Source organism: Sylvia atricapilla, chromosome 27, assembly GCF_009819655.1.
Source record: "Sylvia atricapilla isolate bSylAtr1 chromosome 27, bSylAtr1.pri, whole genome shotgun sequence".
In the NCBI taxonomy this organism is placed as follows: Eukaryota; Metazoa; Chordata; class Aves; order Passeriformes; family Sylviidae; genus Sylvia; species Sylvia atricapilla.
Genome location: NC_089166.1, coordinates 4,112,971 through 4,136,330, shown reverse-complemented (window position 1 = coordinate 4,136,330; position 23,360 = coordinate 4,112,971). Strand labels below are relative to the sequence as shown.

At 57.9% G+C, this 23,360-nt stretch overlaps 2 protein-coding genes across 2 annotated transcripts in view; both read left to right on the top strand.

The window, feature by feature from the left end:
• The first annotated feature begins 124 nt into the window (after window positions 1-124).
• LOC136372140 (vasoactive intestinal polypeptide receptor 1-like) lies at window positions 125-9,721 on the top strand. The gene is made up of 13 exons (XM_066336609.1): window positions 125-193; window positions 2,035-2,149; window positions 4,977-5,084; window positions 5,897-6,006; window positions 6,181-6,278; window positions 6,712-6,844; window positions 7,522-7,675; window positions 8,182-8,242; window positions 8,507-8,573; window positions 8,679-8,770; window positions 8,964-9,093; window positions 9,360-9,401; window positions 9,575-9,721. The coding sequence occupies exons 1-13, from the start codon at window positions 125-127 to the stop codon at window positions 9,665-9,667; spliced, it is 1,272 nt and encodes a 423-aa protein (XP_066192706.1). The 3' UTR covers window positions 9,668-9,721.
• A 4,028-nt stretch (window positions 9,722-13,749) lies between these two features.
• Window positions 13,750-23,360, top strand: part of SCN4A (sodium voltage-gated channel alpha subunit 4) — a 42,681-nt gene continuing 33,070 nt past the window's right edge. Inside the window, exon 1 of the mRNA XM_066336851.1 lies at window positions 13,750-13,843. The gene's annotated coding sequence lies outside the window, so the exon portion shown is untranslated. The remainder of the gene's footprint in view (window positions 13,844-23,360) is intronic.

Below are 23,360 nucleotides of genomic sequence, written 5' to 3'. Positions count from 1 at the left end.
GGGAAGGGCAAAGGGGGAAGGGCAGGAAGGTGCTGGGACAGCCCCGGAGCCCCGGCTCATGAAGGAAGAGCTGGGGTGTCCCCAACCCCTTGGGGACAGAACCGGGAACCCCCTGAGTGCAGCCATGGAGGGTCCCTGGCAGCTGCCCCAGCCCCGCTCGCTGCTGCTCCTGCTGCTCCTCCCCATGCTTCAGGTGAGTGGCCCTGGGGACAACGCGAGGATGGGGTGGGAGGCACTGGAAGTCCCCCCATGCCAGCTACCCTAGGGCCCGGGAGCAGTGAAGGGTCCTTCTGCCCAGGGTGGGAGCTGCCCATCCCATCCCATCCCATCCCACCCCATCCCATCCCCATCTGTCATGCTCCCAACCCAGGGGATGATCTGCAAGCCCCCCTTGGTGACTTTCCCACAGCTCCTGGGGACAATATGGTGACAAGGGTGGTGCTGGGAGCCCACAGGACTGGGCAGCACTCAGGGGCCCCCAATGGGGTCAGGTCCCGTTGGTTCAGGTCCTGGGGATGGTCCCTTGGGAACAGATCCACCATCCCACATCACCCAGTGTCCTACACCCCTTGAGGGACCCTGAACTCCCTGGGGAGCATCCACAGGCACAAGGACTGCAATGACTGGGGGTGCAGGGGACAAGGACAACTGTGAGTGATCCCCATCCCAGGACAGAGCCATGGGAATGGCTGGCACCAAATCCCTGCAGGAATGGGGGGGAAGTGGGATGGTTGTGCTGCCAGAGTGAGAGAAACAGCCCTGAACTGGTCAGGGTGCTCCGGGGAGAAAGGGAAGGGGAAGGGGCAGGGGCAGGGGCAGGGGAAGGGGAAGGGGAAGGGGAAGGGGAAGGGGAAGGGGAAGGGGAAGGGAAGGGGAAGGGGAAGGGGAAGGGGAGGGGAAGCTGCGCTGTGGGAGCACTGGAGACTTGGAGGGTTTTAGAGACTGATGGTACCAGGCCTCTTCCAGGGGGGAAACTGAGGCACAGCAGGAATTCCTTTACCTGCAGGGAGCTCACAAGGGAACCCTGCATGTTCCCTGTTCCTGCCTCAGCATACTGGCCCCGCTGCCAGAAATAACCAATCAAACTCAGCAGCTCTGCAGCTAAAAAGGGCTGAGAAAAATCCCTCTGTCCATATCCTTCATCACTGGCAGGATGAAGGAGGAGAATTCCTGGTCCTTCCCAGTGCTGTGTCTGGAGCCATCCCCGAAATGCCTTTTCCAGGCTGGAAATTCCCTTGAAATCTTGTGTTCAGCAGGAAAAGAAAACAAAATCTTCTGGGGGAGGTGAAGGGACCCAGGACAGGGCAAGTCAGGCTCAGCCAAGGGATGCTCCAATGTCCCACACTCCCCTCTGCTGGGAAGTTTACGGATCCACCCTCATCCCTCTGTTCCTCTAGCTTTTACATCTTTGGCCCCTCACCTAAAACAATCAGGAACCCAATCCCAGGTCTTGGCCCCAGATCCCTGTCGCAGACAGCCTTGAATCCAGATGCTGCAGGGATGGTTGGGAATGGGCAGAGATGTGTGGGAATGGACATGGATGGATAATTGACAATGGGCCCAGATTCTTGGGAATAGGCACAGATACTTGGGGATGGACTCGAATGTTTGGGAATGGACATGGATACATGGGCACAGACACTTGGGAATGGGCAGGGATACATGGGAATGGACAGGCAAAGTTCCTGGTCTGCTCCCAGTTCAGATTCAGTCTCCTGGTTCTCCAACTGAGGAGGCAAATCCCAAAGCAGGGATTCCCAGACAATCCAATCCCTGCACACTGAGCCATCACGTCTCTCGCATTTTTGGGATCTGGACATTCCCCCTAGTGTTCCATCACCTCTGCTGACAAACCCCAGGGCTGGGAATGGAAGGTTTGCTGTGCCCACAGCCCGCTGGGAAAGTGGCAGGGGGAAACGGGATGGGCTTTGTGGTCCCTTCCAACCCAAATCCCTGATTACATTTCCACAATTCCATGAACCCAATTCCACAATTCTGTGATTCTCCTGCCTGCCCTTTTCTCCCTCACCCAAGGTGCAAGGGACTCACCCCGACTGCTCCGTCATCCTCCACTTCCAGGAGCGAGAAGTGGAATGTCTGGAGAGGATCCAGCGTGAGAGCCAAACCCTTGCACTCCCTGGGCAGGAAGGTGAGCCTGGGATCAGCTCCCTTGGGAGCAGGGGAGGAATTCCTGAGGGGTCTTTGGAGGGTGACCCATGGCAGGGGATTGCAGAGTGCACATGGATGTGGAAAAGCAGGGATTTCCAGGGAAATGGAGAGCACCAAGGCAAAGGTCAAGGAGAATCCCTGGAGGGCCCCAAAAATGCTGTTGGAATGGGATAGAGGGGATTGAGGGATACAAACAACAGCGGGAACTCAGTCCTGGTGGATTTACAGAATCATGGAATGGCTGGGATTGGGTGGGGCCTCAAAGCCCCCCCAGTGCCACCCCTGCTATGGGCAGGGACACCTTCCACTGTCCCAGGCTGCTCCAAGCCCCTTCTAACCTGGCCTTGGACACTTCCAGCGATCCAGGGGCAGCCACAGCTGCTCTGGGAAATCCATTCTAGCCTCTTCCCACCCTCCCAGGGAAGGGAATTCCTGCCCAATATCCCAGCCAGCCCTGCCCTCTGGCAGTAGAAAGCCATTTCCTGTGTCCTGTCCCTCCATCCCTTGTCCCCAGCCCCTCTCCAGCTCTCCTGGAGTCCCTTTTAGGCCTTGGAAGGGGCTCTGAGCTCTCCCTGGCGCCTCCTCATCCTCACAGCGTGGGATTCCTGGAATACAGCAGTGCTGGATTGGTCCATGCCCCTGGCAGACCCCCCTCGATCCCTCTGCAGCAATGGCAGGGCTGTGGCCACTGGCACCGAGGTCACTCTGTGGTGTCACCATCTCACATCTGCTCCTCTTCCTAATTCAGTAAATTTTACTGCCAAACATTTTTTTAGGAACTCAATTTTCCCATATTTGGGATTTTAAACAAATTATTTGGTTGAAAAACCAATTTTCAAGTGCTGCTTTTGGACATCCTTTTTAAAATTGCATCTCAGTTTCCATCCAAAAGTGGAATGGCCCAAATCCTGGGCAAAAATTGTCCCCTGGAGAATAAGGAATGCGTCATTCCAGGGGTTTAATCTCATAGCTCTGGAAAAATTAAACAATAAATGCATATGAAGGTGCATAATTGCTTAAGTAACTCTGCAGAAATGTCATTTATCCTTCAGCTTAGCAAGGAAAAGCCAAATAGATTGGAAAAGGTCCATTTTGCAACCTGAATTCTGCCAGCCAAGGGGAAGGACTATCACTGCAGGAAAATATCCGAGAAGCGAGAATGTATAATTAAAACCTGGATTAATCCTGGGGTTCCTGCTGCCCCCCGTCCACCTGCACTGCATTCATCCCTTTCCCTGCTTGCACCTGCATGGGGAGTGTGACTCGAGGACAGGCTCAAATCCCAAGGACAGGGTGAGAGAACTCTGGAATCTCCTCATTCCTCCCAATATCCCGTCCAGCCCTGCCCTCTGGCAGTGGGCAGCCATTCCCTGTGCTCTGTCCCTCCATCCCTTGTCCCCTGTCCCTCTCCAGCTCTCCTGGAGCCCATTTGAGCCCTGGAAGCTCTCCCTGGAACTCCTCCAAGTGAACAATCCCAGCTCTCCCAACCTTTCCTCATGGCAGAGCTCTTCTATTCCTTGCACCATTTCTGTGGCATCCTCTGGACTATGGGGGCTCCAAATTCCACAGGAGCCCTGGACATGCTCCGAAGGCTCCTTTAGAGCCAGGCTGGGAGAGCTGGGCGTGCTCACCTGGAGAAGAGAAGCTCCAGGGAAAGCTCAAAGCCCTTCCAGGGCCTAAAGGGGCTCCAGGAGAGCTGGAGAGGGCAAGGGATGGAGGGACAAGGGATGGAGGGACAGGACACAGGAAATGGCTTCCCAGTGCCCGAGGGCAGGGCTGGCTGGGATATTGGGCAGGAATTGTTCCCTGTGAGAGTGGGCAGGGCTGGCACAGGGTGCCCAGAGCAGCTGTGGCTGCCCCTGGATCCCTGGGAGTGTCCAAGGCCACGCTGGCCAGGGCTCAGAGCAACCTGGGGTAGTGGAAGGTGTCCCTGCCTGTGGCAGGAGTGGCACTGGGTGGACTTTAAGGTCCCTTCCATCCCAAACCATTCCATGATCCCCTGCTGACAAGACCCCAAGAAATGAAGTGACTGCTCTCAGTGATGATCCCAATCCTGTGCTCACTTCCCTGATTTTCCAAAGCAAAAATTAAGCCTCACTTTGCCGTTGTGGATGCAAATCCTTCCCTGCCTGTGCTGACACCCCCAGGCTAAAATTAGAGGAAACTCATCAGTTTGTCTAATTCCACATTCCCTGGCTGGGAGTGGATGTGGCTCCAGGTGAATAATGTGGATCTGCAAGGTTAATGATGGAGCTGTGCTGGGGCAGAAGCTGGCCTGGAATGGGATGTCCTTGTCCCATCCTGAGCTGCTGCATCACAAATTCCTCCAGGCCCCGAGTCTGCCTGGCCATGCTCATTCCCAAGAAAATCAGAGAGTGATTTAAACAGGAATTCAGTGCTGGATAGGGAAGCAAAAGTTGCTTAAGCTGATCACTCACAGCAAGCTTTGCATGACTTCCTCCTGTCCTTGGGACACATCCCAAGCTGAGCCTCCAGGTGCAAAAATCCATCAGAAATCTGGATTATTTTAGGAGCCACGGGCAAATCCCAGCCCATCCCACACCCAGGGGATTCCCACAGGAGGAAGGTCTGATGCAGCCCCAGCGACTCCCAGGTCCTAAAAGGGGATCCCAGTGCCGGGAGAGGATGTTCCCAGACCAGAGCCAGGAGGCTCGCGGTTCCTGTGGGGCATGGCCCAGCCCTGGATCGGGGGACAGGGGTGGCCGTGGAGCCGTGTCACCTGCACAGGCCTGCGGTGTCACCCGCATGTCCCCTCCTGGTGTCATCACCACCCCCTCTCTCCCCAGGCTGCCCGACGGAGTGGGACGGGGTGAGCTGCTGGCCCGCCCTACCCCTTGGCCAGTCCCGAGCTGTCGCCTGTCCCGACATCCTGAACGTCTTCAAGAAGTCCAAAGGTGTAAATCCAGTGGGGATCACTCATCCCGTGGGACCCACCCACGCTGCCAGGCACTCCTGAGCCACCCCAGGCCTTCCCCCTGACCCCACGGCTCCTGCCACTCCAAAACAAATGTCCTTGGTGTAAATTGCAGCCCAAGCAGGGCACAGGGAAAGCGGAGATTCAGGGAGCTGCCACAGCAGGATACATCCTGAGCTGAGCGCCTGGGGAAATCCTTTCATCCCTTTGTGGGTGGAGCACTTGGGGACCTCATCCTTCATTCTGGTGACACCAGGACAGTGCCCTTGGTGCTTGGTGCCCTCCTTTCCCACACATCATCCCAATGCTGCCAAGCTGTCTCCATCCCCGGTGGAGGGTTGGGAAGGAGCGCTCCCACCCAGAGCTTTCCAGCACTTCCGCAGTCTCCGAGCACTTCTTCAGACAGGAGTGATTTGGAAAATGTTGGGAAATGTTTGTTTTGGGGCAGAAACAGCTCAGGAGAGGCTCGATGGAGCCCTCACAGGATGAATGAAGACTTGTATGGCCTTAATTCCCATGTCACTTCCACTGGAGGGGTCTGTGCTTGTTTTCACACCCTGCCCAAAGTTTTCCTGGCAGCTCCAGGCACGGGGCCAGAGGGAGTGATGGGATCCAGAAAGGATGGGGTAGCAATGGAATCTGGAGGGAAGGGGCAGTGATGGGATACAGAAGGAGCAGTGGGATCTGGGAGGGATGGGACAGCCAGGACACTCAGGTCTGTTCCAGGCCGGGCATTTTGGGGGTGCCATCAGAGGTGACACCCATCTCCTGATGTTCCTCCTTGTCCTGTAGGGCTGATCCAGAGGAACTGCACTGAGTGGGGCTGGAGCCTCCCCAGTCCCCCCTACCACAGTGCCTGCCAGCTGGAGACCCTCAGCAGCAACAACGACACCGAGGCCAAGGCATGGTGGAACCCCAAGGCTGTGGGGGAACTGTCCCCATCACTTCCCCACACTGCCCCCTGGGCAAAGAACCATGGGGCTGCTCCCGGGGTTACCCCCTCCTTGGGAGATGCCATCCCTGCTTGTCCACACCCAGTCCATGTCCCCTCACTCTGCGGGTGTTGTCCCTTCCAGAGAGGCCGTTTTGTCACCATGAAGGTGCTCTACACCTGTGGCTACTCCACGTCGATGGCAGCTCTGCTCCTGGCCATCGGCATCTTCTCCTGCTTCAGGTAGGGCTGTGAGCTGCTCCAGCTGCATGGGCTGGAGGGACATGGCGTAAATCCCAGCAGGGATGGCTGCCCTCAGCCTGTCCCCTCCTGGAGCAGCCAGGACCCGTCCCTGCCAACAGGAAAACTGGGAAGACAGGAGAGGAGTGGGAGCATCGTCCTTCTCTGGTGGCCCTCTTGAGTTCTGGCTTTGCAGAACAAATCTCCTTTTGCTGCAGACTTGGGCTCTCCAGAGGTTCCTGGGCTATTCCCTTGTCCCTGAGCAGTCCCAAGCACTGCACAACCCTTCCCTTCCTGATTTTAGAGCAGGAAAGCTTCTCCATCGCCTTGTGACCATCACCAGCAGTGATCCCTGGGCTGGGCTCCAGCCATGGAAGGGAACACCAAAGCACCTTCTCTGCCCTGTTCAGGCCCAGCCCATCTCTCCTTCCTGCAGGAAGCTGCACTGCACCAGGAATTCCATCCACATCCATTTCTTCACCTCCTTCATCCTGCGGGGCACTGCCGTGTTCATCAAGGACAGCATCCTCTTCTCGGACGAGTCCATCGACCACTGCACAATGTCCACGGTAAATCCCAAATCACAGCCTGGGAATGGGACAGGGACAGCAACAGGGGCTCATTGGGAAGGGGTTGTTGGGACCTGGGGTGGATTTGTTACAGGAAAGAGGAGAGAGAGAGGGTGTGAGATGGAGGAAATTCTGTCATGGATGGCCCTGGGAAGGTTCAGCACTTCTGCATTTCCCTCTGTGCAGGGAACAAGTTCTGTCCTCAAAACTGCCACTGGCCTCAGGCTGAGTGTCCCCAGTGGTGTCCCCAGTGGTGTCCCCAGCGGGGCTAAAGCTCAGCACAGCCCCACCAGCATCAGGTACTGCCCAGATTTGAGGTTTTCAATCAAAACAGGAATCCCTGAATGAAGATAACAACACTGAGAATACCATGGACACAACCACAGGCTTTTTAAAGGTCCTACAAAACCAGCCTGTGGTCATCTGCCCGTGGGCCAAGGCAGAGCAGAACCTGGTGCAGGTGACATGAGGGTCTGAGGCAGAGTCCCTGGGGCTGCACTGAGAGGTCATCACTGAGAGGTCATCACAGGTGTCCTCAAGAGGGTGGACAGGGAGGGTGACAATCCCCTGTATCCCCAGGACAGGGTCTGATGCACCTTGAGCTGGGGGTGACAACCTCCAGTACCCCCAGGACAGGGTGTGGTGCACTCTGAGCTGTCCGTGTTGTCCCCTGGCAGGTGACCTGCAAAGCAGCCATCACCTTCTTCCAGTACTCAGTGCTGGCCAACTTCTACTGGCTGCTGGTGGAGGGGTTGTACCTGCAGACGCTGCTGCTGCTCACCTTCACCTGCGACAGGAGCTACACCTGGGGCTACATCCTCATCGGCTGGGGTGAGCCTGGGGACATCCCGGACATCCCTGCACATCCACGGGCAGGAGCCACCTGGGAATGGCCCGATCTGAGGCCCACCTGGCCAGAGGTCCCCAGGGCTGCTCCCAGCATGTCCCCATCCCAACATCTGCATGGCTTTGGTTGGCACCCAGCTGCTCCTCCCAGACCCCAGAGCTGCTGGGGAAGCATGGCCAGACCCAGAACAGGTCCTCCCTTCTTCCCACACCCTCCTGGGGCTGGGAACACCCATCCCAGGTGCCTGGGTGTGATGTCAGAGCACGGGTGCAGGAGGGTGGCCAGGAGGTGACACAGACACAGCACCATCAGTGCACACAGCACCACAGCACCATTTCCTTCTCCTGGAGAAGGTGGGAAGGTTGTCACCTTCCTGCCATATCCAGAACTGAGCTAAACACATGTTTCTGGGGACAAGGGACAGAGGGGTGGCACAGGGGTTTCCCAGAGCACTGGAGGGACCATCTGTGGCTGTGTCCTGTCTTGGCAGGTGTCCCCATGGTCACAGTCGGGGTGTGGGTGCTCACCAGGCTCCAGTACGACAACCATGGGTAAGAGCAGCTGCCCCTTGGCCTTCTCCAGGCCACCTCAGCCACATGTCCCAGTCCATGTCCTGGGAAATGAACCTTTGACATGGGATGCTCAGGAGGGGAGGACTGGACCAGCACTTTATTTAAATGTTATTTCTGTTTTCTGTTGGGTCCTGTGGCAAGAGAGGTGCAAAGAGATCAGAGGACTGGCCATAGAAATGGCAGGGGGACACCAGGGACACACAGGTGCCAGTGGGTGCCAGAGCCACCTCTCCTGTCCCATAGGTGCTGGGATGACTACTCCAGCCTGTTCTGGTGGGTGATCAAGGCTCCCATCCTCCTGGCCATATTTGTGAGTGTGTTCCCTGAGAGTCCCACCCCAGAGCCAGGGGTCCCACATGGCCTGGGGATCCAGCCAGGGGCTGTGCAGAGCCTGAGACGTGGCTTCCTGGGACAGGTGAACTTCCTCATCTTCCTCAACGTCACCAGGATGTTGGCACAGAAGATCCGGTGCCCAGACCTCAGCAAAACCCACAAGCAGCAGTACATGTAAGGGGCCAGGGCTGAGCCCACCCTGGGGTCTGGTCCCAGGGCAGAGGACCCTCCTTGGAGGGGCACAGAGGACAACCTTGGAGCCTCCAAGACTTGCCTTTCACAGAGAACTTACTTGGGCTTAAGACCAAGATTTTGGGGGGGTCTCGTGGGGCAGCAGGAGCACTCAGACCCCTCTCACTCTCCACAGGAGGTTGACCAAATCCACACTGCTGCTCATCCCCCTCTTTGGGGTGCACTACGTGGTGTTTGCACTCTTCCCCAAGCACGTGGGCGTGGACGCCCGGCTCTACTTCGAGCTGGTGCTCGGCTCCTACCAGGTGAGATGGGCAGGGAAAGACCCCATGGGCCCTCCCCAAATCCCACCAGGAACCCCTGGGATGTGGGGCTTTGGCCTCTTTTGGGAGAGGGTGCCCCCAAACACCCGGGGCAGGGCCCAAGGGTTGAGCCTGGAAAACCTTGCAGGGATTTCCTCTGCCCTGCAGTGGGTCAGAGGTGTGGGAGGAGGGAAAACCAGGGAGAAGATGAGCACAGAAGGGTCCAGCCCCTTCCTCTCGGTGAAAATTGATCTTCCTATCCTCTCCAGGGCTTCCTGGTGGCTCTGCTCTACTGTTTCCTCAACGGGGAGGTGAGTGTGTGTGCCCACCCCAACCCCAGGCACAACAATGTGCACAGGGCCACCCCGAGGGTGCCCCAAAGCCACACGTGGGCAAAGTGACAGTTCCCTACCCCCCGCAGTTCCCTCCGTGGGGTGCTGCCTGATGTCCCTGGGTGCCAGCACTGCCTGTGGTGTTGATGCAGGTCCAGGCTGAGATCAGGAGGAACTGGGGCAAGTGGCAAAGGTCCATGGAGAGCAATGTCTTCAACCTGGCCACCCAGGACTTCACAGCGTGACCAGGACAACATTCCAGGGAAGTTGTGCTGCTGGAGGAGCAACTCCATGGCTGAGGTCCCAGAAAGACCCAACCCCTCTGATCTTGGAGGTTCTGGGTCTAAGACCCTCAGAGGATGGTGAGAACAACCATGGGAGAGGCTCTGCCTGCTCAGTGCTGGTGGATCTTGTACCTTGTGCTGGCACCTCACCCCCCGCAGCTCTCACTGTTTCAGGGCAGATTTTCAGGCAAGGGAAAGGAAATTCTCCACTTTTCTGCCTGAAACTGGGAAAGAAACACAAAAATCCTTGGCCAAAGGACAGCTGGTGGATTTTGTTTGCACTGAAGGGAAACGAGTGGCCCCAACACTGAAGCGATTCACTGATGGATATTTTCCCCTTGGTTTACAAAATCAGTTCCCTTCTGGGAAGATTCCTAAACACAGCCAGGAGCCACCCTGGGGATGAAGGAAGGATACAGAGAGAGGCAAAACCCCACACCTCTACAAGAGAGCCCCAGTGGCCTCAGGACCCAGCTCCTCCCCAATTCCCAAAATGTTTCCCTTTCTCCTGTGTCAGTTGATCGAACTGGAGATGTTCCCTTGCCCGGAGAACTCTCCCCATCCTTTGCACTGAGGAATGGGACTCACCTGGCTTCCCTGGGGTTCATTTTCCAGGGATAGGAAGGGTTTTGCCAATAAAATTTTATTCTCAAATCCAGTCTCGCTTTTCAGAGGGTTGGTTTGCTCCACAAACTTGGAGGATGTGAGACTGGGGGTGCCACAGGATGAAAATCCTGCCCATGATGGAACGCCTGGAAGTAGCTCCCAGGCAGTCTCTGCTTTCCACCCACCTGGTGAAGCTCACAGAGAGGAGATGGAGGAGGAAGATGAGGAAGAGCTCAAGCTGGGGGCAGCACGAGCTGTCCCAGAGGTTCTGTCCCATCCGGGTCACAGCTGCAGGTGGGTTTTGGAGTGATAAATGACCGCAAATGATCTTCTGGGGTGTGCTGGGCTTTGAGCCCCATGGGACAGAAAGCCCATCCCCATGGGACTGTTAAGCCCCTGCAGGGCAGGAGCCCAGTGTGGGTCCAGGAGGGAACTGGGAATCACCCTCAGCCTGCAGGAAAGGTTTTCCAAAGGTTCCCAGCATGGACCACACCCTGTAGCTGCAAAAGAACATGGGAAGGGATCTTAAAGCCTTGAAAGAGACCTTGAAGCTCATGGACAGGGACACCTTCCACTATCCCAAGTTTCTCCAAGCCCTGGCCAACCTGGCTTTGGACACTTCCAGGGATCCAGGGGCAGAAATTTCTCTAGGCATCCTGTGCCAGGGCTCCCCCCAATCACAGGAAGGAATTTCTTCCAAAGATCTTCGTGATCCTGGAGGTTTTATCCAACCTAAAAGATCCCGAGTCTGTGTTCGGGAAGGCTGAGCCCAGGCAGAGCAGGGTCAGGTTTCCCGCATCCCTTCTCCTGCATGGCCGGAGCGCCACAGCCTGGCATCGTCCTCACCCACCCTGTCCTCGATGTCCTGAGTGGCCCCGCAGGGCCGGAGCAGTGTCTGGGACGAGGGTGTTTTGCCTGGAGCCGGAGGGTGGCACTGCGGCCCCTCCACAGCGGGGACAGCAGCCCGGGGTGGCAGCGCTGAGCGCGGTGTCCCCGCGGGGCACGACACAAGCGAGGGCACCCGGGGGTGACAGCGGCCAGCGACCCCGGCTCCGAGAGCCCCAGCGAGTGAGGTAAGAGTCACACTGCTCTGGCCGCTCGGGAAGAGCTGGGACAGCCCGGCAGCGCCGGCCAGGTGCGGGTTAATCCGCGATGGGAAGGGAATAGGGCCGAGGGCTGGGAGCGCGGTGTCTGATGCTGCTCTCCGTGCCGGCATCCTTCCTCCTCCGGAACCGCCAGCACTCCCTGCCTGGGCCCAGAGGGTGCTCTGTGCTTCCGTGTGCTCCTTCATCCCGCTCCGGGACGGTCCCGGCTCTACAGCTCGGGGAATTCGCCCTCTCCGCGTCCCAGCACACCGGGAGTTGCCACCTTTCCCTGTGCGGGCAGCTCCGGCTCTGCCCAGTCCCCGCCTGCCCAGGGGACACTGCCAGTCCCATGGCAGCGCTGGAGAGGAGAGCTGGAGAGGCACTGGGGACAAGGGATGGAGGGACAGGACTGGGAATGGTTTCCCACTGCCATAGGGCAGGGCTGGATGGGATATTGGGCAGGAATTGTTCCCTGGCAGGGTGGGCAGGGCTGGCACAGGGTGCCCAGAGCAGCTGTGGCTGCCCCTGGATGCCTGGAAGTATCCAAGGCCAGGTTGGACAGAGCTTGGAGAAACCTGGGATATTGGGAGGTGTCCCTGCCGGGACTGGATGGGCTTTAAGATCCCTTCCAACACAAACCATTCCATGATCCTGTGGCTCCAGCACCACAAGCCAAGGCACCTCAAATACCCCAGGGTCCCTCAGGCTGGACCAAGCATTTCCCTAATTCCACCCTGGAAACCCAAGGACACATTTCCCCACCCTGATCAGTGTTGTCAGTACCTCTGGATGCCCCAAGCTCCCATTCCCATTGGGATTTAGTTGGTTTTGCAGACAGAACTGTGCCCCTATGCCCTGCTGGGGCCCCTCAGTGTCTCCACATCCCACAGGGCAGGAGACACATCCCAGGGTTTCCAGCCTCCCTCCAGGCCTGCTCTTGGTCTGGGAAAAACAAAAATGGACCTGTGCAGCTTGAAAAGCCTTCCCATGGTGACAAGGCTGGGCTCGGGGCAGCTGCTGGGAGCCACCAAACATCCCTTTAATTCCCTGCTGTGACCAACAGAACAAGTGGAAAGTCCCTGCAGCCACAGCAGGAGGATGTCCCTGTCCATGCTGTCCCCACCAGCCAAACCCACTGACCCCGGGATGCACAGGGAACACTCCATGCCCCTGGATCGTGGCTGATCTGCTGCTGAGCTCCCAGTGGGCTCCCAGTGCCAACCCTGCCCTGTAGCCACCCATCCCTGGTATGGCTCTGGGCTCCTCCCTCCCTCCTTGCCTCGGCTTTATCCCCTCCAAGCCAGCCAGAAGACCCCTGACTTTTAATTGAAGAGACCCAAGTGATGCCTCCTAAAGCACATCTTTGGCATCCCCTGCACGGAGCTCATCCTGCACCAGTTCTCTCTAGAGAGCTGAAATTGCTCCTGCTCTGCCTTATTCCCACAGCCTCACACAGGAAAGGAAACTCACAGAGGGAGAAGCAGAATCAATCCAAGGAACTTCACTTCCCAGTTCCCTGGGTGTCAGGGCTGCAGGCCTGGCCATGGATGTGTTGATTGTGGAGGATGCTGGAGAGGACAGGGGTGAGGGACTGGGCAGGGAAGAGGATTCCCATGGGATTCCAGGCTGGGCAAGGCAGGGGCTGCAGCTCCACTGAAGCCACCCCAACACTGGGAAGTTTCTCCAGGGTGTTTTGGGACTGGAAAAGCAGAAATGATTCACAGAGACAGTGGTTTTGGGGAGGTAATGAACCCTCTGACCAGGCTGAGTACTGGGGTGGCTGCTCCACCCCCAACACAGCTCTGAGCACCCCAAAAGGGTGACCCTGCAAGCTGGGTGCCCTTCCACCCTCCTCCCGACCCTGGGTGTGCCCCGAGCACCCCACGAACCCCAGAAACACCTGGGCTTGGCAGGAGCACCCAAAGGCCCCATCAGGAAACACAAAAGGGGCCACAACCCCATGGCAAATCCCTCTTTCCGTGTCACCCCGGCTGTGGCTCACGGGGCTCCCCGTGGGCAGGACATGCAAGGAGCCATCGGATGCTCTTGGGATGTTCTGGTGCAAGAGGGTGAGTGGGAGGCACAAACAAGCGACAGACACCCCTCATTTGCCAGCAAGGGGAGAAGCGTGGCTGCTCCAGGGTGCTGAAGGCGATGGGGCCGGAGGAGATGGGGCTGGAGGCGATGGGGCTGGAGGAGATGGGGCCGCGGGGGCCCGGCCCCGGCAGCGCCGTGATTGGCGCGGCGGGGGACGAATGCCACAGCTGAGACGGGCCAGGCTACCTGAAGGACCCCGCATGTCCTCAGGTTTCACTCATGACCATCTGACAGCAGAAGCAACAGCTGCTCTGCCAACTCGCCGAGCCAAAGCCTCCAGGAGTCGAAGGAGAGGGAAATTCTGGCCCTAAAAGGTCTCTCCTTGGGATTTCGCACTTTCCACCCAACAGTAAGTACTGGGGTCAGTCCTGGGCTGCTGCCAGGCCCCCGGGCAGGGGCTGCGGGCTCTTGGATGTCCCCAGGTTTGTCGTTGTCACCGTGTCTGGAGCGGTACCAGCAACGTCCCGGGATTTGCAGTCCAAGTGCTGGAGGTGGATGGGACCAGGAGGGACTCTCTTTTCTCTGGGAGGGTGTTTAGGGCTGGAGGCACCTGCTGGACCCCCCTGCATGGAAAACTGTCCGGGACAGGGGAGCAAGTCCCCACAGAGGTGTAGGCAGGGCACGGGGACGAGGGTGGCAGCAGCCAATGGGCCCCCAGTGGCCACAGAGCTGTGTCAGGATGAGAGGAGACAGCCAGGGACATGGTGGGCAGTGGGTTCCCGAGACACTGTCCCCGCGGCAGTAAAGGAGCCACAGGCAGGGCTCACAAGTTGCAAGGCTCATTTCTTTGGCTTCTCCTCCTGGAGGTCTAAATATAAACCCCGGCCTGGGCAAGTCAAGGTTGAAGGAAAGGTCTGCGGGTGCTCCCAGTGTCTCCTCTCGGGAAAAGCCCTGTCTCTGCAGAGCCCCCGTCCCCGTGGGGCAGCAGGGAGGGACCCTGAGGGCAGAGGGCAGGAGGTGGGACCCCTGTTCTGCACGGGAATGTCAGGGATGGGGTAGCAAGGGGAGGCTGTTCTCACACTGGCGCTGTGGGTGCACAGGCCACCAAAGGGTGCCAGGGTGAGCCCAGGGTGGGGTTCAGAGCTGTATCCCCCCACGGCAATCAGGCAGTGCCAGGGTGGGGTTCAGCTTGGGGTTTTTGGATGCTGTATCCCCTCTGTGCCAGCTCCCTTCAGTAACTGCACGGGCAGGGCCCGCTGTGCACCCCCAGAGCCATTTGGGGGTTTATCCAGGGGGCAGTCAGCACCCATTCCCCCATTCCCCCCATTCCCCCATTCCCCCATTCCCCCATTCCCCCATTCCCCCATTCCCCCATTACCCCATTCCCCCATTCCCCCATTCCCCTCATCCCCCTCTTCCCCCCATTACCCCATTCCCCCCATTCCCACATTCCCACATTCCCTCATCCCCCCATTTCCCCATCCCTCGTTCCCGGGGCCGGTGCAGAGCTGCAGAGGGAAGTTTGCCGAGGAGCACGAGCATTTCCTCCCCTGCCCTCACGGGCACGGATGGAGCTGTCAGGGATCAGCCTGCGGCAGGCGAGGGATGCGGCTGCCGGCAAGAGACAACAATTCCATAAAGCCCTGGGGACAGCAGGACATCCCAGTCATTCCCATTATCCCGGGGAGCTCCTGGATGGGTTGGTGCAGCACTGGAGCTGCCCCCTTTTTCCTTTCCAGGAAAAATGCCAGATTTATAATGATTTGAAGGGGGTAAAGCATATTTACAGGAACTGATTAAATGAGCACAAAGTCCTGCTTTGACTCTGCTGTGCTAATATTTAAATAGCATTTTCTATTTTCTGATGTGTGCAAAAGGGTCCAGTTCAGGCAAAAGGGCTCTGTGGAGTCCCTTGGGCAGCTCCATCTCCACTCAGGGAAATTTGCTGGATTTGGAGTGGGAGTGAGAACAGCAGAGCCATGAGGAGACATCCAGCACCGTTTCTGTTTGCAGCAGGTTGGACTAATGAGGTGGTTTCTGTGCAGGGGAGAAGGTGGTGGATACTTTGGGAAGTTGTGAGGGTGGAGATCCCAGTTCAGCTCGGGAGAGAGCAGGGAGGATGCTCAGCCTCTGTGCCTGTCCTGCTGCCTCCCTCCTGGGATTCATAAATCCCTGGAACATCTTGTCTTTGGGTGCCCCTTCTCCATTTGCAGGTGGATGTGAATGAGATCCCTTGGGCTGTGAGGCTCAGCATCTGTGACAGCTCCAGGTGCCCCATGCTGGTCCAGGGAATTGGGATCCAGAGGCTGCAAAGGGAAAAGGGGCACCCTCCAGCCTTGGGAAATTGCAGGGCTCCCAGTATTGCAAATCCCATGGGAGCAGCAGCTCTGGGACCTGCTCCTGGGTGCTGGGCATCCCTACAGGAGCTGGTGTCTCTCTTGGCAAACCCGGAGCTGGGGGCATCTCTGCCCCCGAGCCCCCGAGCCTGGGGAACTCCGTGGGGACAGCAGGTCACTCCAGTCCCACACCACTCTCCGGGCCCCCTCGCTGTCCCCTCGCTGCCCTCCCAGCACGGCTCAGGTCTTTCCCAAGCCTGACACGGGAGCTGCTGGCAGGGAGGAGCCGCAGCTCCGGATGACACCCGAGTGCAGGGTGGGCAGTGGGGAAGTTCAGGGACCCCACTTTAACCCTTCCCTGGCTGCTCAAGCCTCCAGCACTGCCAACCCCCCCAAAATAACCCCAAGCCGCCACCCAGCCCGGTGTCCCCTTTCCAGCAATGCCCTGTCCCCCAGCAGGGACAGCAGGAGTGGATGGGGTGGCATCCCCGGCTCCAGGCAGGAACGGATCAGTGCATGGCTGCAGGATGGTGCAACCTCCTATTTCCATCTGTGGCCGGGGAGAGTATCCCAGGATTTCACAGCTCTCGGGCTGTGTGTGCCACCCCGCCCCGAGCACAGCAGGTACAGCCTCAGGGCACCGAGCCCCAGGAACTCCAGGGCAGCAGGATCCGAGAATTTCAGGGAATTCGTTCCCACATGGGTTTGATGCTGGTGCAGGAGCGGAGACACTTTTGCGGGGCTGGATTTTTGGGGTCCGTGTGCCTGGAGGAGCTGTGCCCCTGCTGGAGGCTCAGCACGGAGGGTTTGGCTCTCCAAAGGAAGGAAGTGCCGGGATGGGCTCGGCTGAGTCTTTGCAAGGAGCTGGAGGAGGGTGTGGCACCATTTTTTGGCAGGTGCAGAGCACCCAAAGCAGTGGAGAACCCACGGAAGGTGCTGCTGGAATGGGACACAGCTCCCATGGAATTGTGCGTCCCTCCTGTTCTGTGGAAATCCCCCAGCCCCAGCACAGCTGCTGGGTGTCCTCCCAGTGCAGCACGAGGCTGGAGAGGCTTGGCTGTTGCCAGGAAGAGGCTGGAGAGTGTTGGGAGGGCTCCTCTTTGCTCGAGACAGGCAAAAGGCAGCAGAGCTGCATCATTCCCATAGCTGAGAATTCATTCTGTGTGTGCTTAAAATCGTGGAATCAGGGAATGGTTTGAGTTGGAAAGACCTTAAAGCTCAGCTCATTCCATGGGCAGGGACACCTTCCACTGTCCCAGGTTGCTCCAAGCCCTGTCCAACCTGGGCTTGGACACTGCCAGGGATCCAGGGGCAGCCACAGCTGCTCTGGGAATTCCATCCCAGTCCCTCACAGGGAGGAATTCCTTCCCACTATCCTGTCCAGCCCTGCCCTCTGGCAGTGGGAAGCCATTCCCAGTCCTGTTCCTCCATTCCTTGTCCCAAGTCCCTCCTCAGCCCCTCCAACACTGCTGCCTTGGGTGACCTGTGGGTGACATGAAGTGGCCTTGCCTGAGGGACTGTGGTGGCACCTGAGGAGCAGGAACTGCTGCAGCATCTCAGTGTCCCTGCTCTGGCTGGGAAAAGGCATCCAGCAGTGCTGGGCTGGCTCTGGAATAATTTCCCAAGGGCTTTCAGCAGTCCTTCCCTTTGGCTGTCGGGGTGGATTCCAGGCAGCCCCGGGGTGACGGATGCGCTTGGAAACATCCCACATTCCCGCTGGCACACTTGGCCTGGGCCGTGCTGCAGGCAGAGCAACAAACCCCACCCAGAGCAGGGTAAAGAGCCGTGGTGGTGACAGGAACCAGCCCTGGGATGTGTCACTCACGGCAGCCACCAGGGCCAGAGGTGTCTGAGCCACACAGCCCACTGAGCGCTCCAAAACATTGGAGATTCAAAGGATAATGCTGGAAAATAAAAAAATAATTTTTTTTCTCACTCTAAGTCTTCCGAGCCCACCACTATTTTAAAACAGAGTGGGGAAAGGCTTAATTTCCTTAATGGTGTTGTTTTCTTGTGAAAATCACCTTTAAAATCTGCCTTTAAAGCAGCCTAAAAACCCAGTGAGTTTCCAGCACCACCATGGCAGTGGAATTCCAGCATCCCACAGCAGTGTCCTAAGAGCCATTTGTGTGCAAAAGGAAATTGTGGAGAATTCCTGTATCTTTCCAGATTGTTTCTGTAATGGAGTTACAGCATAGAATTAAGGGACCAGTATTTATCCAGGGGTGGAAGCATCAAAGTCTTCAAAGGCACAGAAAGGGATGTAAAATTGTTTATAAAATAGTTGATTTTTCCTGGCACAACTGAGACCACTTATCCGAGTTCCTGAGAGAAACCCCCATAATCCTGAAAATTCCAATGCGCTGTTCAGCCCCTGGGAAATGTGCAGGACCCGAGGTGAATCGTCCCCACCTGCAGGATTGAAGTTCTCCACCCCTCTGCCACTTGTGGATAACAAAATCCATTTCACATCAGCTTTGTTTCAATCATCCCACGTTTTTTCCTAAAATTTTTGGGAAATACAGTAAGAACTAAACAAATAAACACCCCATGAGACTTTTTCAGCCTGTGGCATCCCTAGGTCCTTGGCAGGAGGGTTTCCTGCAGCCATCAGACTTTCCAACACAGCTCCTGTCACCCTGCAGGCTTCTGGTGCCCTGGCTGGGCTTGGAGCAAATTTGTGCTTTCTTGGCAGCCTACTCCGTGGAATCTGGGGGCTTTAAAACCTATTCAGTGCATGCAGGGGTGGAGAGGGGGATTCATGGACACACAGTAGGGTTGGGAGAGCAGGGTTGGGAATGGCTCAGGGATCACAGGATCATGGAATGGTTTGGGTTGGAAGGGACCTTAGAAACCATTTAATTCCACCCATGTGCCACGGGCAGGGACACCTTCCACTACCCCAGGCTGCACCAAGCACCGTCCAACCTGCCTTGGACACTGCCAGGGATCCAGGGGCAGCCACAGCTGCTCTGGGCACCCTGTGCCAGCCCTGCCCACCCTGCCAGGGAACAATTCCTGCCCAATATCCCAGCCAGCCCTGCCCTCTGGCAGTGGGAAGCCATTCCCTGTGTCCCTCCATCCCTTGTCCCCAGTCCCTCTCCAGCTCTCCTGGAGCCCCTTTGCCCCTGGAAGGGCTCTGAGCTTTCCCTGGAGCTTCTCCTCTCCAGGTGAACACCCCCAGCTCTCCCAGCCTGGCACCAGAGAGGTTCCGTGGCCTCCTCTGGACTCATCCCACATCCCTCTGATGTCGGGGATGGATGCAGAATCCCCTTTCCCTGCTGCCCAGGGAATGCAGCCCAGGACAGAGAGCTGCTCCTGGAGGCTCGGGGACGTGCAGGGGAGGAGGGATGGTGCCCACGGCAGCCCTGGGGACATTCCCCGAGCTCCCAGGGTTGAGCTGTGACTCAGCCCCAAAGCCTGCAGGACCAGCCGAGCCCTGCTGCCCCAGCCCGCCGGGGACGATGGGGATGCAGAGGGAGGGGATTTCCTGGCGGTGTCAGCCCCGGGCGCTGCTGGGGTGGAAGCGCTGCCTCCGGGAGGGTCTGGGAGGCACCGAGGGGATGCTGCAGGGCTGCGCTGGGCGGGTTTGGGCGGGGCTGTGACAGGCTCTGCTTTCCCGAGTGCTGGGTGCTAACACAGCTCCGGAGCGAGGCCAGCCCCGCGCCCGCTTGGCACCGTCTGTCCCCTCGCTGCAGCGGTCACACGAGTCCCTTGTCCCACACTAATCCCTGCTGCAGGGCCCCGGGCTGGCTCTGCTGCTCCTGCTGAGTGAAGCTGATTTACACCCGCTCGGGGCCGCTCCGGGTGTTTTCTCTCTTGGGCTCGTGTCCCACTTGGTCTCTGCGGGGTTTTTTCCAGAGTGTCTCAAGAGGATTAACCTTGTAGGGTAGGTTCACAGGTGAACTCCTCCTAGAGCAGGTCAGGGCAGCTCCCTGAGCTGTGTTTGAATGGTCAGGACATCCCACTGCTGTCCCCGATGTCCGTGGGGTTGGGATCTCCCCGGAGCAGCCTCCATCCCTGGCACACCCCCAGGGGTGCCTGCCCTCACTAACCCGCCCCTGAGTGTGGTGAGAGGGGAAAGAGGGGAAACTGCACCGCTCTGGGCCGATTCCATGGGAAACTGGGGCTGCAGATGCTCCCCCAGAGCACAGGAGACTCCAGGTGATCCCCCTGAAAAACACCTTAGGGAGAGAGAAGCTGGAGCCTGGGTCAGGCAGGTGCAGGGACATCCCAAACCCCTGTGCCTTCAGAGCCAAGAATGTCCTCCCCTCCTCTTCCTCAGCCCATGGGAGGTCATTTTCTGGGCTGAATGAAGTGTCTGCATGGGGTGACTTTTCCAGCAGCCTCAGACAGGACCTGCCACCCTCTGTCCTGTTACACAGAACCTCTAACACAGCAGCCCTGGGACCTCTCAAACCAGTCCTGTTATTTTGGAGCCTGAATCCTTTGTGTGCCCTCAGAGCAGCAAAAATATCAGAGGGAACTGAATTTCTCTCCAAGTGCAGCCTGGGCACTCCTGAGCCGGGAGTTGCTCTCAGTTCCCTGCTGGCAATTCCTGATGGAGGAGCTGAGGGTTCAGATGTCCCAAAGCTGCAATCACCCGTGTCACAGCAAAAAGGAGTCATTCAGCTTAGCTGGGTGGCCAAAATTTAAGAAGCAAATAAAACAGTGCACTGTAGAGACATTTTAAGTGATTGATTTCCCAGCAGGAAGGATGATCTTCCTTAATCAGGGACTCTTGGAGGACTCGGGTCCTGAAGAGCCAGGCCAGAGCCCTGAGGGACCTCGTGGGTGATTTGTGCCCAGGGCAGCACCTGTCACTGGGCATGGACTGCCTCTACCTATGGAGGCGCAAAGAGTTTGATCTGGGTTATTTATAGGAGCTGCTAAAAATGTGCCAGGATGTGCCAGGGCATGGCCAGGGCTGCTCCTCCTGTCCCCATGGCCAGGGGCTGGTCCCAGGGTGGGACCCTTCATCTGGTCTGGTGGGACCCAGCCACGTACCCACACCAGTGTGGGACTGGGCTCACTGGGGACACAAAGGTGCTGGGCTGAGCCCTCACAGAGCCTGGCCTTGGCTTTGCTTCTGAATTTGGGAAGCCACCCGAGATGCTGGTGGCTTCCCGACTGTGGTGTGTGGGATGTGGACATGGGATTAGTCCTGCCCCCTGGAGCCATCCCATCTGCTCTGCTTGGCCCCAAAGGGCTCTGAGCAGGACCAAGAGCTGCAAAAGACCCCAAAAAGCCACAGAGAATCCCCATGACAGGGGCAGCACCCCCTTTTGAGCCTCCCGGTGTGACCCCAGGCAGTGCTGCCCTGCCCCAGCATCTCCCTGGGTGGCTGCCGGCCCGCTCCTGGTGCGGCTCGGTGGCTCCAGCCCAGCGACACGGAGAGGGGACACGGGCAGGAGCAGGGCTGGGGTTGCTCGCTGCGGCTGCCGCCGGGACAGGAATGAGCAGAGTCATGGGGCTGCAGAAACCTGAGCCCGGCGCTGATCGCTGGTGGCAGCTGGAGGCAGAGCCACCTCCGGCAGCGGGGACAGCGCTGGGGACCGCAGCGGCAGCGCCCGAGGGAAACGCGGCCCGGGCAGCGCCGCCTGCACTGAGCCTGGGACAGCCCATGGGCTGGCCCTGACAGCCCTGCAGATCCCCATTTCCAAGGAAATTGAGGCTGCCCAAAGCAACCAGCTCCTCTGAGTCCTCGGAGCCGCCCGTGGGCACTGAGGGTCCTGCTGGAGCTGCTGCTCCCTCTATGATCCCCATGGATCCATTCCCAGCCGGAGGCGTTCTGTGATCCCCTGCACCAGTGCATTCCCAGTGGGGTCTGGGGTGACAAAGCTGGACACAGCCCCGTGCTTTTTGGTTATTTTAGCTCCTTGTTATCGAGGAGAAGGTTCCAAAGCTGCTCAAGTGGAGCAGCAGCTGGGTGTAAGTCCAGAGTAACTCCATGAGAAGCAGCACTGGTGGCACTTCTGCCTGGGCATTGTCCCTTCCCAGAGACACCTGGGGGCCAAAATTCCCTTTTTGATTGCTTTGATGAGGTCCCACCTCTGGGGTCCATCCCCCTCACGGAGAACCTGCTCTGGGCTCTGTTGTGCAGCAGTTGGGGCCACAAGTTGGGCTGGGGCCAGACTCCACTTTGCAGTGACGTGTCTCAGTTTGTGCCATTAAATAACCCCCTTCAGTGAGGACAAAACTCTCCTGAAACAGATGGAGTCAGAGAATTCTTCAGGTTGGAAAAGTCCTCAGAGATCATCAAGCCCAACTGTTTCCCCAGCACTGCCAAGGCCACCACTGGCCCCTGTCCCCAAGTGCCACATCCACACAGCTTTTAAACCCCTCCATGGACGGGGACTCCACCACTGCACTGGGCAGCCTGTTCCAAAGTCTGGCTAACTTTTCCATGAAGAAATTTTCCCAACAATCAATTTAAACCTCCCCTGGCCCAGCCTGAGGCTGTTCTCTTTCCTCCTGTCCCTGTTCCCTGGGAGCAGAGCCCGACGCCCCCCTCGGCTGTCCCCTCCTGGCAGGGAGTTGTGCAGAGCCACAAGGTCCCCCCTGAGCCTCCTTTTCTCCAGCTGAGCTCCCTCAGCTCCATTTCTAGTTCCTTTTCCCATCAGGGCTGTAAATGTCCAGTTCTCCCTAATCCCAAAGGGCTGAGGGTTTCCAGCTCTCAGCACAGCAGGGTTGGGGTGGTGAGCAGTATTGATCCTGAAGGTTTTTTGGGGGCAGGTGCCTGGCAGCTTCACAGAAAGTTTGGGTTTGCCAGTGGGATGCTTGGTTTGGGAGGGTGAGGCACAGAGGTGCAGCTGTCCCAGTATCCATGAGAAGCAGGGTTGAGTTTTACAGAATGCTGGGCTCGTATCCCACACAATCTGGTGGTTATGGGACATTGTTAAGGCACAGGAGCTGAAAGCAAGAACATCTGTGGTGTTGGGGGAGCCTCTGTCAGCATCTCCACCTCTCCCAGGGCACGTCAGCCTCCTCGCCAAACGCAGCCACTCCTCTGCTCCACACTTCCCTCTCTCCAACCCTTCTTGTGCAGCAGAACATCCCTACCTCTCCTAACCCACCCACCCTGTTCCCTCTGGGAAGTCATCCTGATCCCTGTAGCATTCAAAAGTGCCATTACTGCTTCGCTTCTAGGTTCAGGACAAGCCTTTAACGCTTTCTGGGAGCAGAGCCACCCAGAGGTGCAGGCTCCTTGTGCTTCCCATGGCTGGGAGCTCTGGCAGGGCCATAGCCCTGCAGGACCCAGCTCCTCTGGCTCAGGAACCTCTCGTTTAGGGCAGCACAGGCCTCTTGCAGGAGCTGCAGGAGCAAAGTTGTTGATGCCCTGCCAAAGGGAGGCAGCTGAAGTGGGGCCACTGCTCCCAAAGGTGCTTGGTTGTGTTGAAACACTGTGTTTGGGCTGTGAAATTGTGTGTCTGACACAGCCAGGAGGTGACAGGGACACCAGGTGTCCCAGCCTCGTGGTGCCTCCTGATCGGAGGTTGAATCAGAGAATCACAGAATTACAGAATTAAGGAGGTTGGAAAAGACCTTTGAAATCTTCAAGTCCAATCCATGACCCAACAGCCCCTTTGT

Coding starts and splice junctions, on each gene's coding strand:
- LOC136372140 (XM_066336609.1), top strand. CDS start 125: ATGGAGGGTCCCTGGCAGCTGCCCCAGCCCCGCTCGCTGCTGCTCCTG. Junction 5,085..5,896: donor CGTCTTCAAGAAGTCCAAAG/GTGTAAATCCAG, acceptor CTTGTCCTGTAG/GGCTGATCCAGAGGAACTGC. Junction 8,771..8,963: donor ACCCACAAGCAGCAGTACAT/GTAAGGGGCCAG, acceptor CACTCTCCACAG/GAGGTTGACCAAATCCACAC.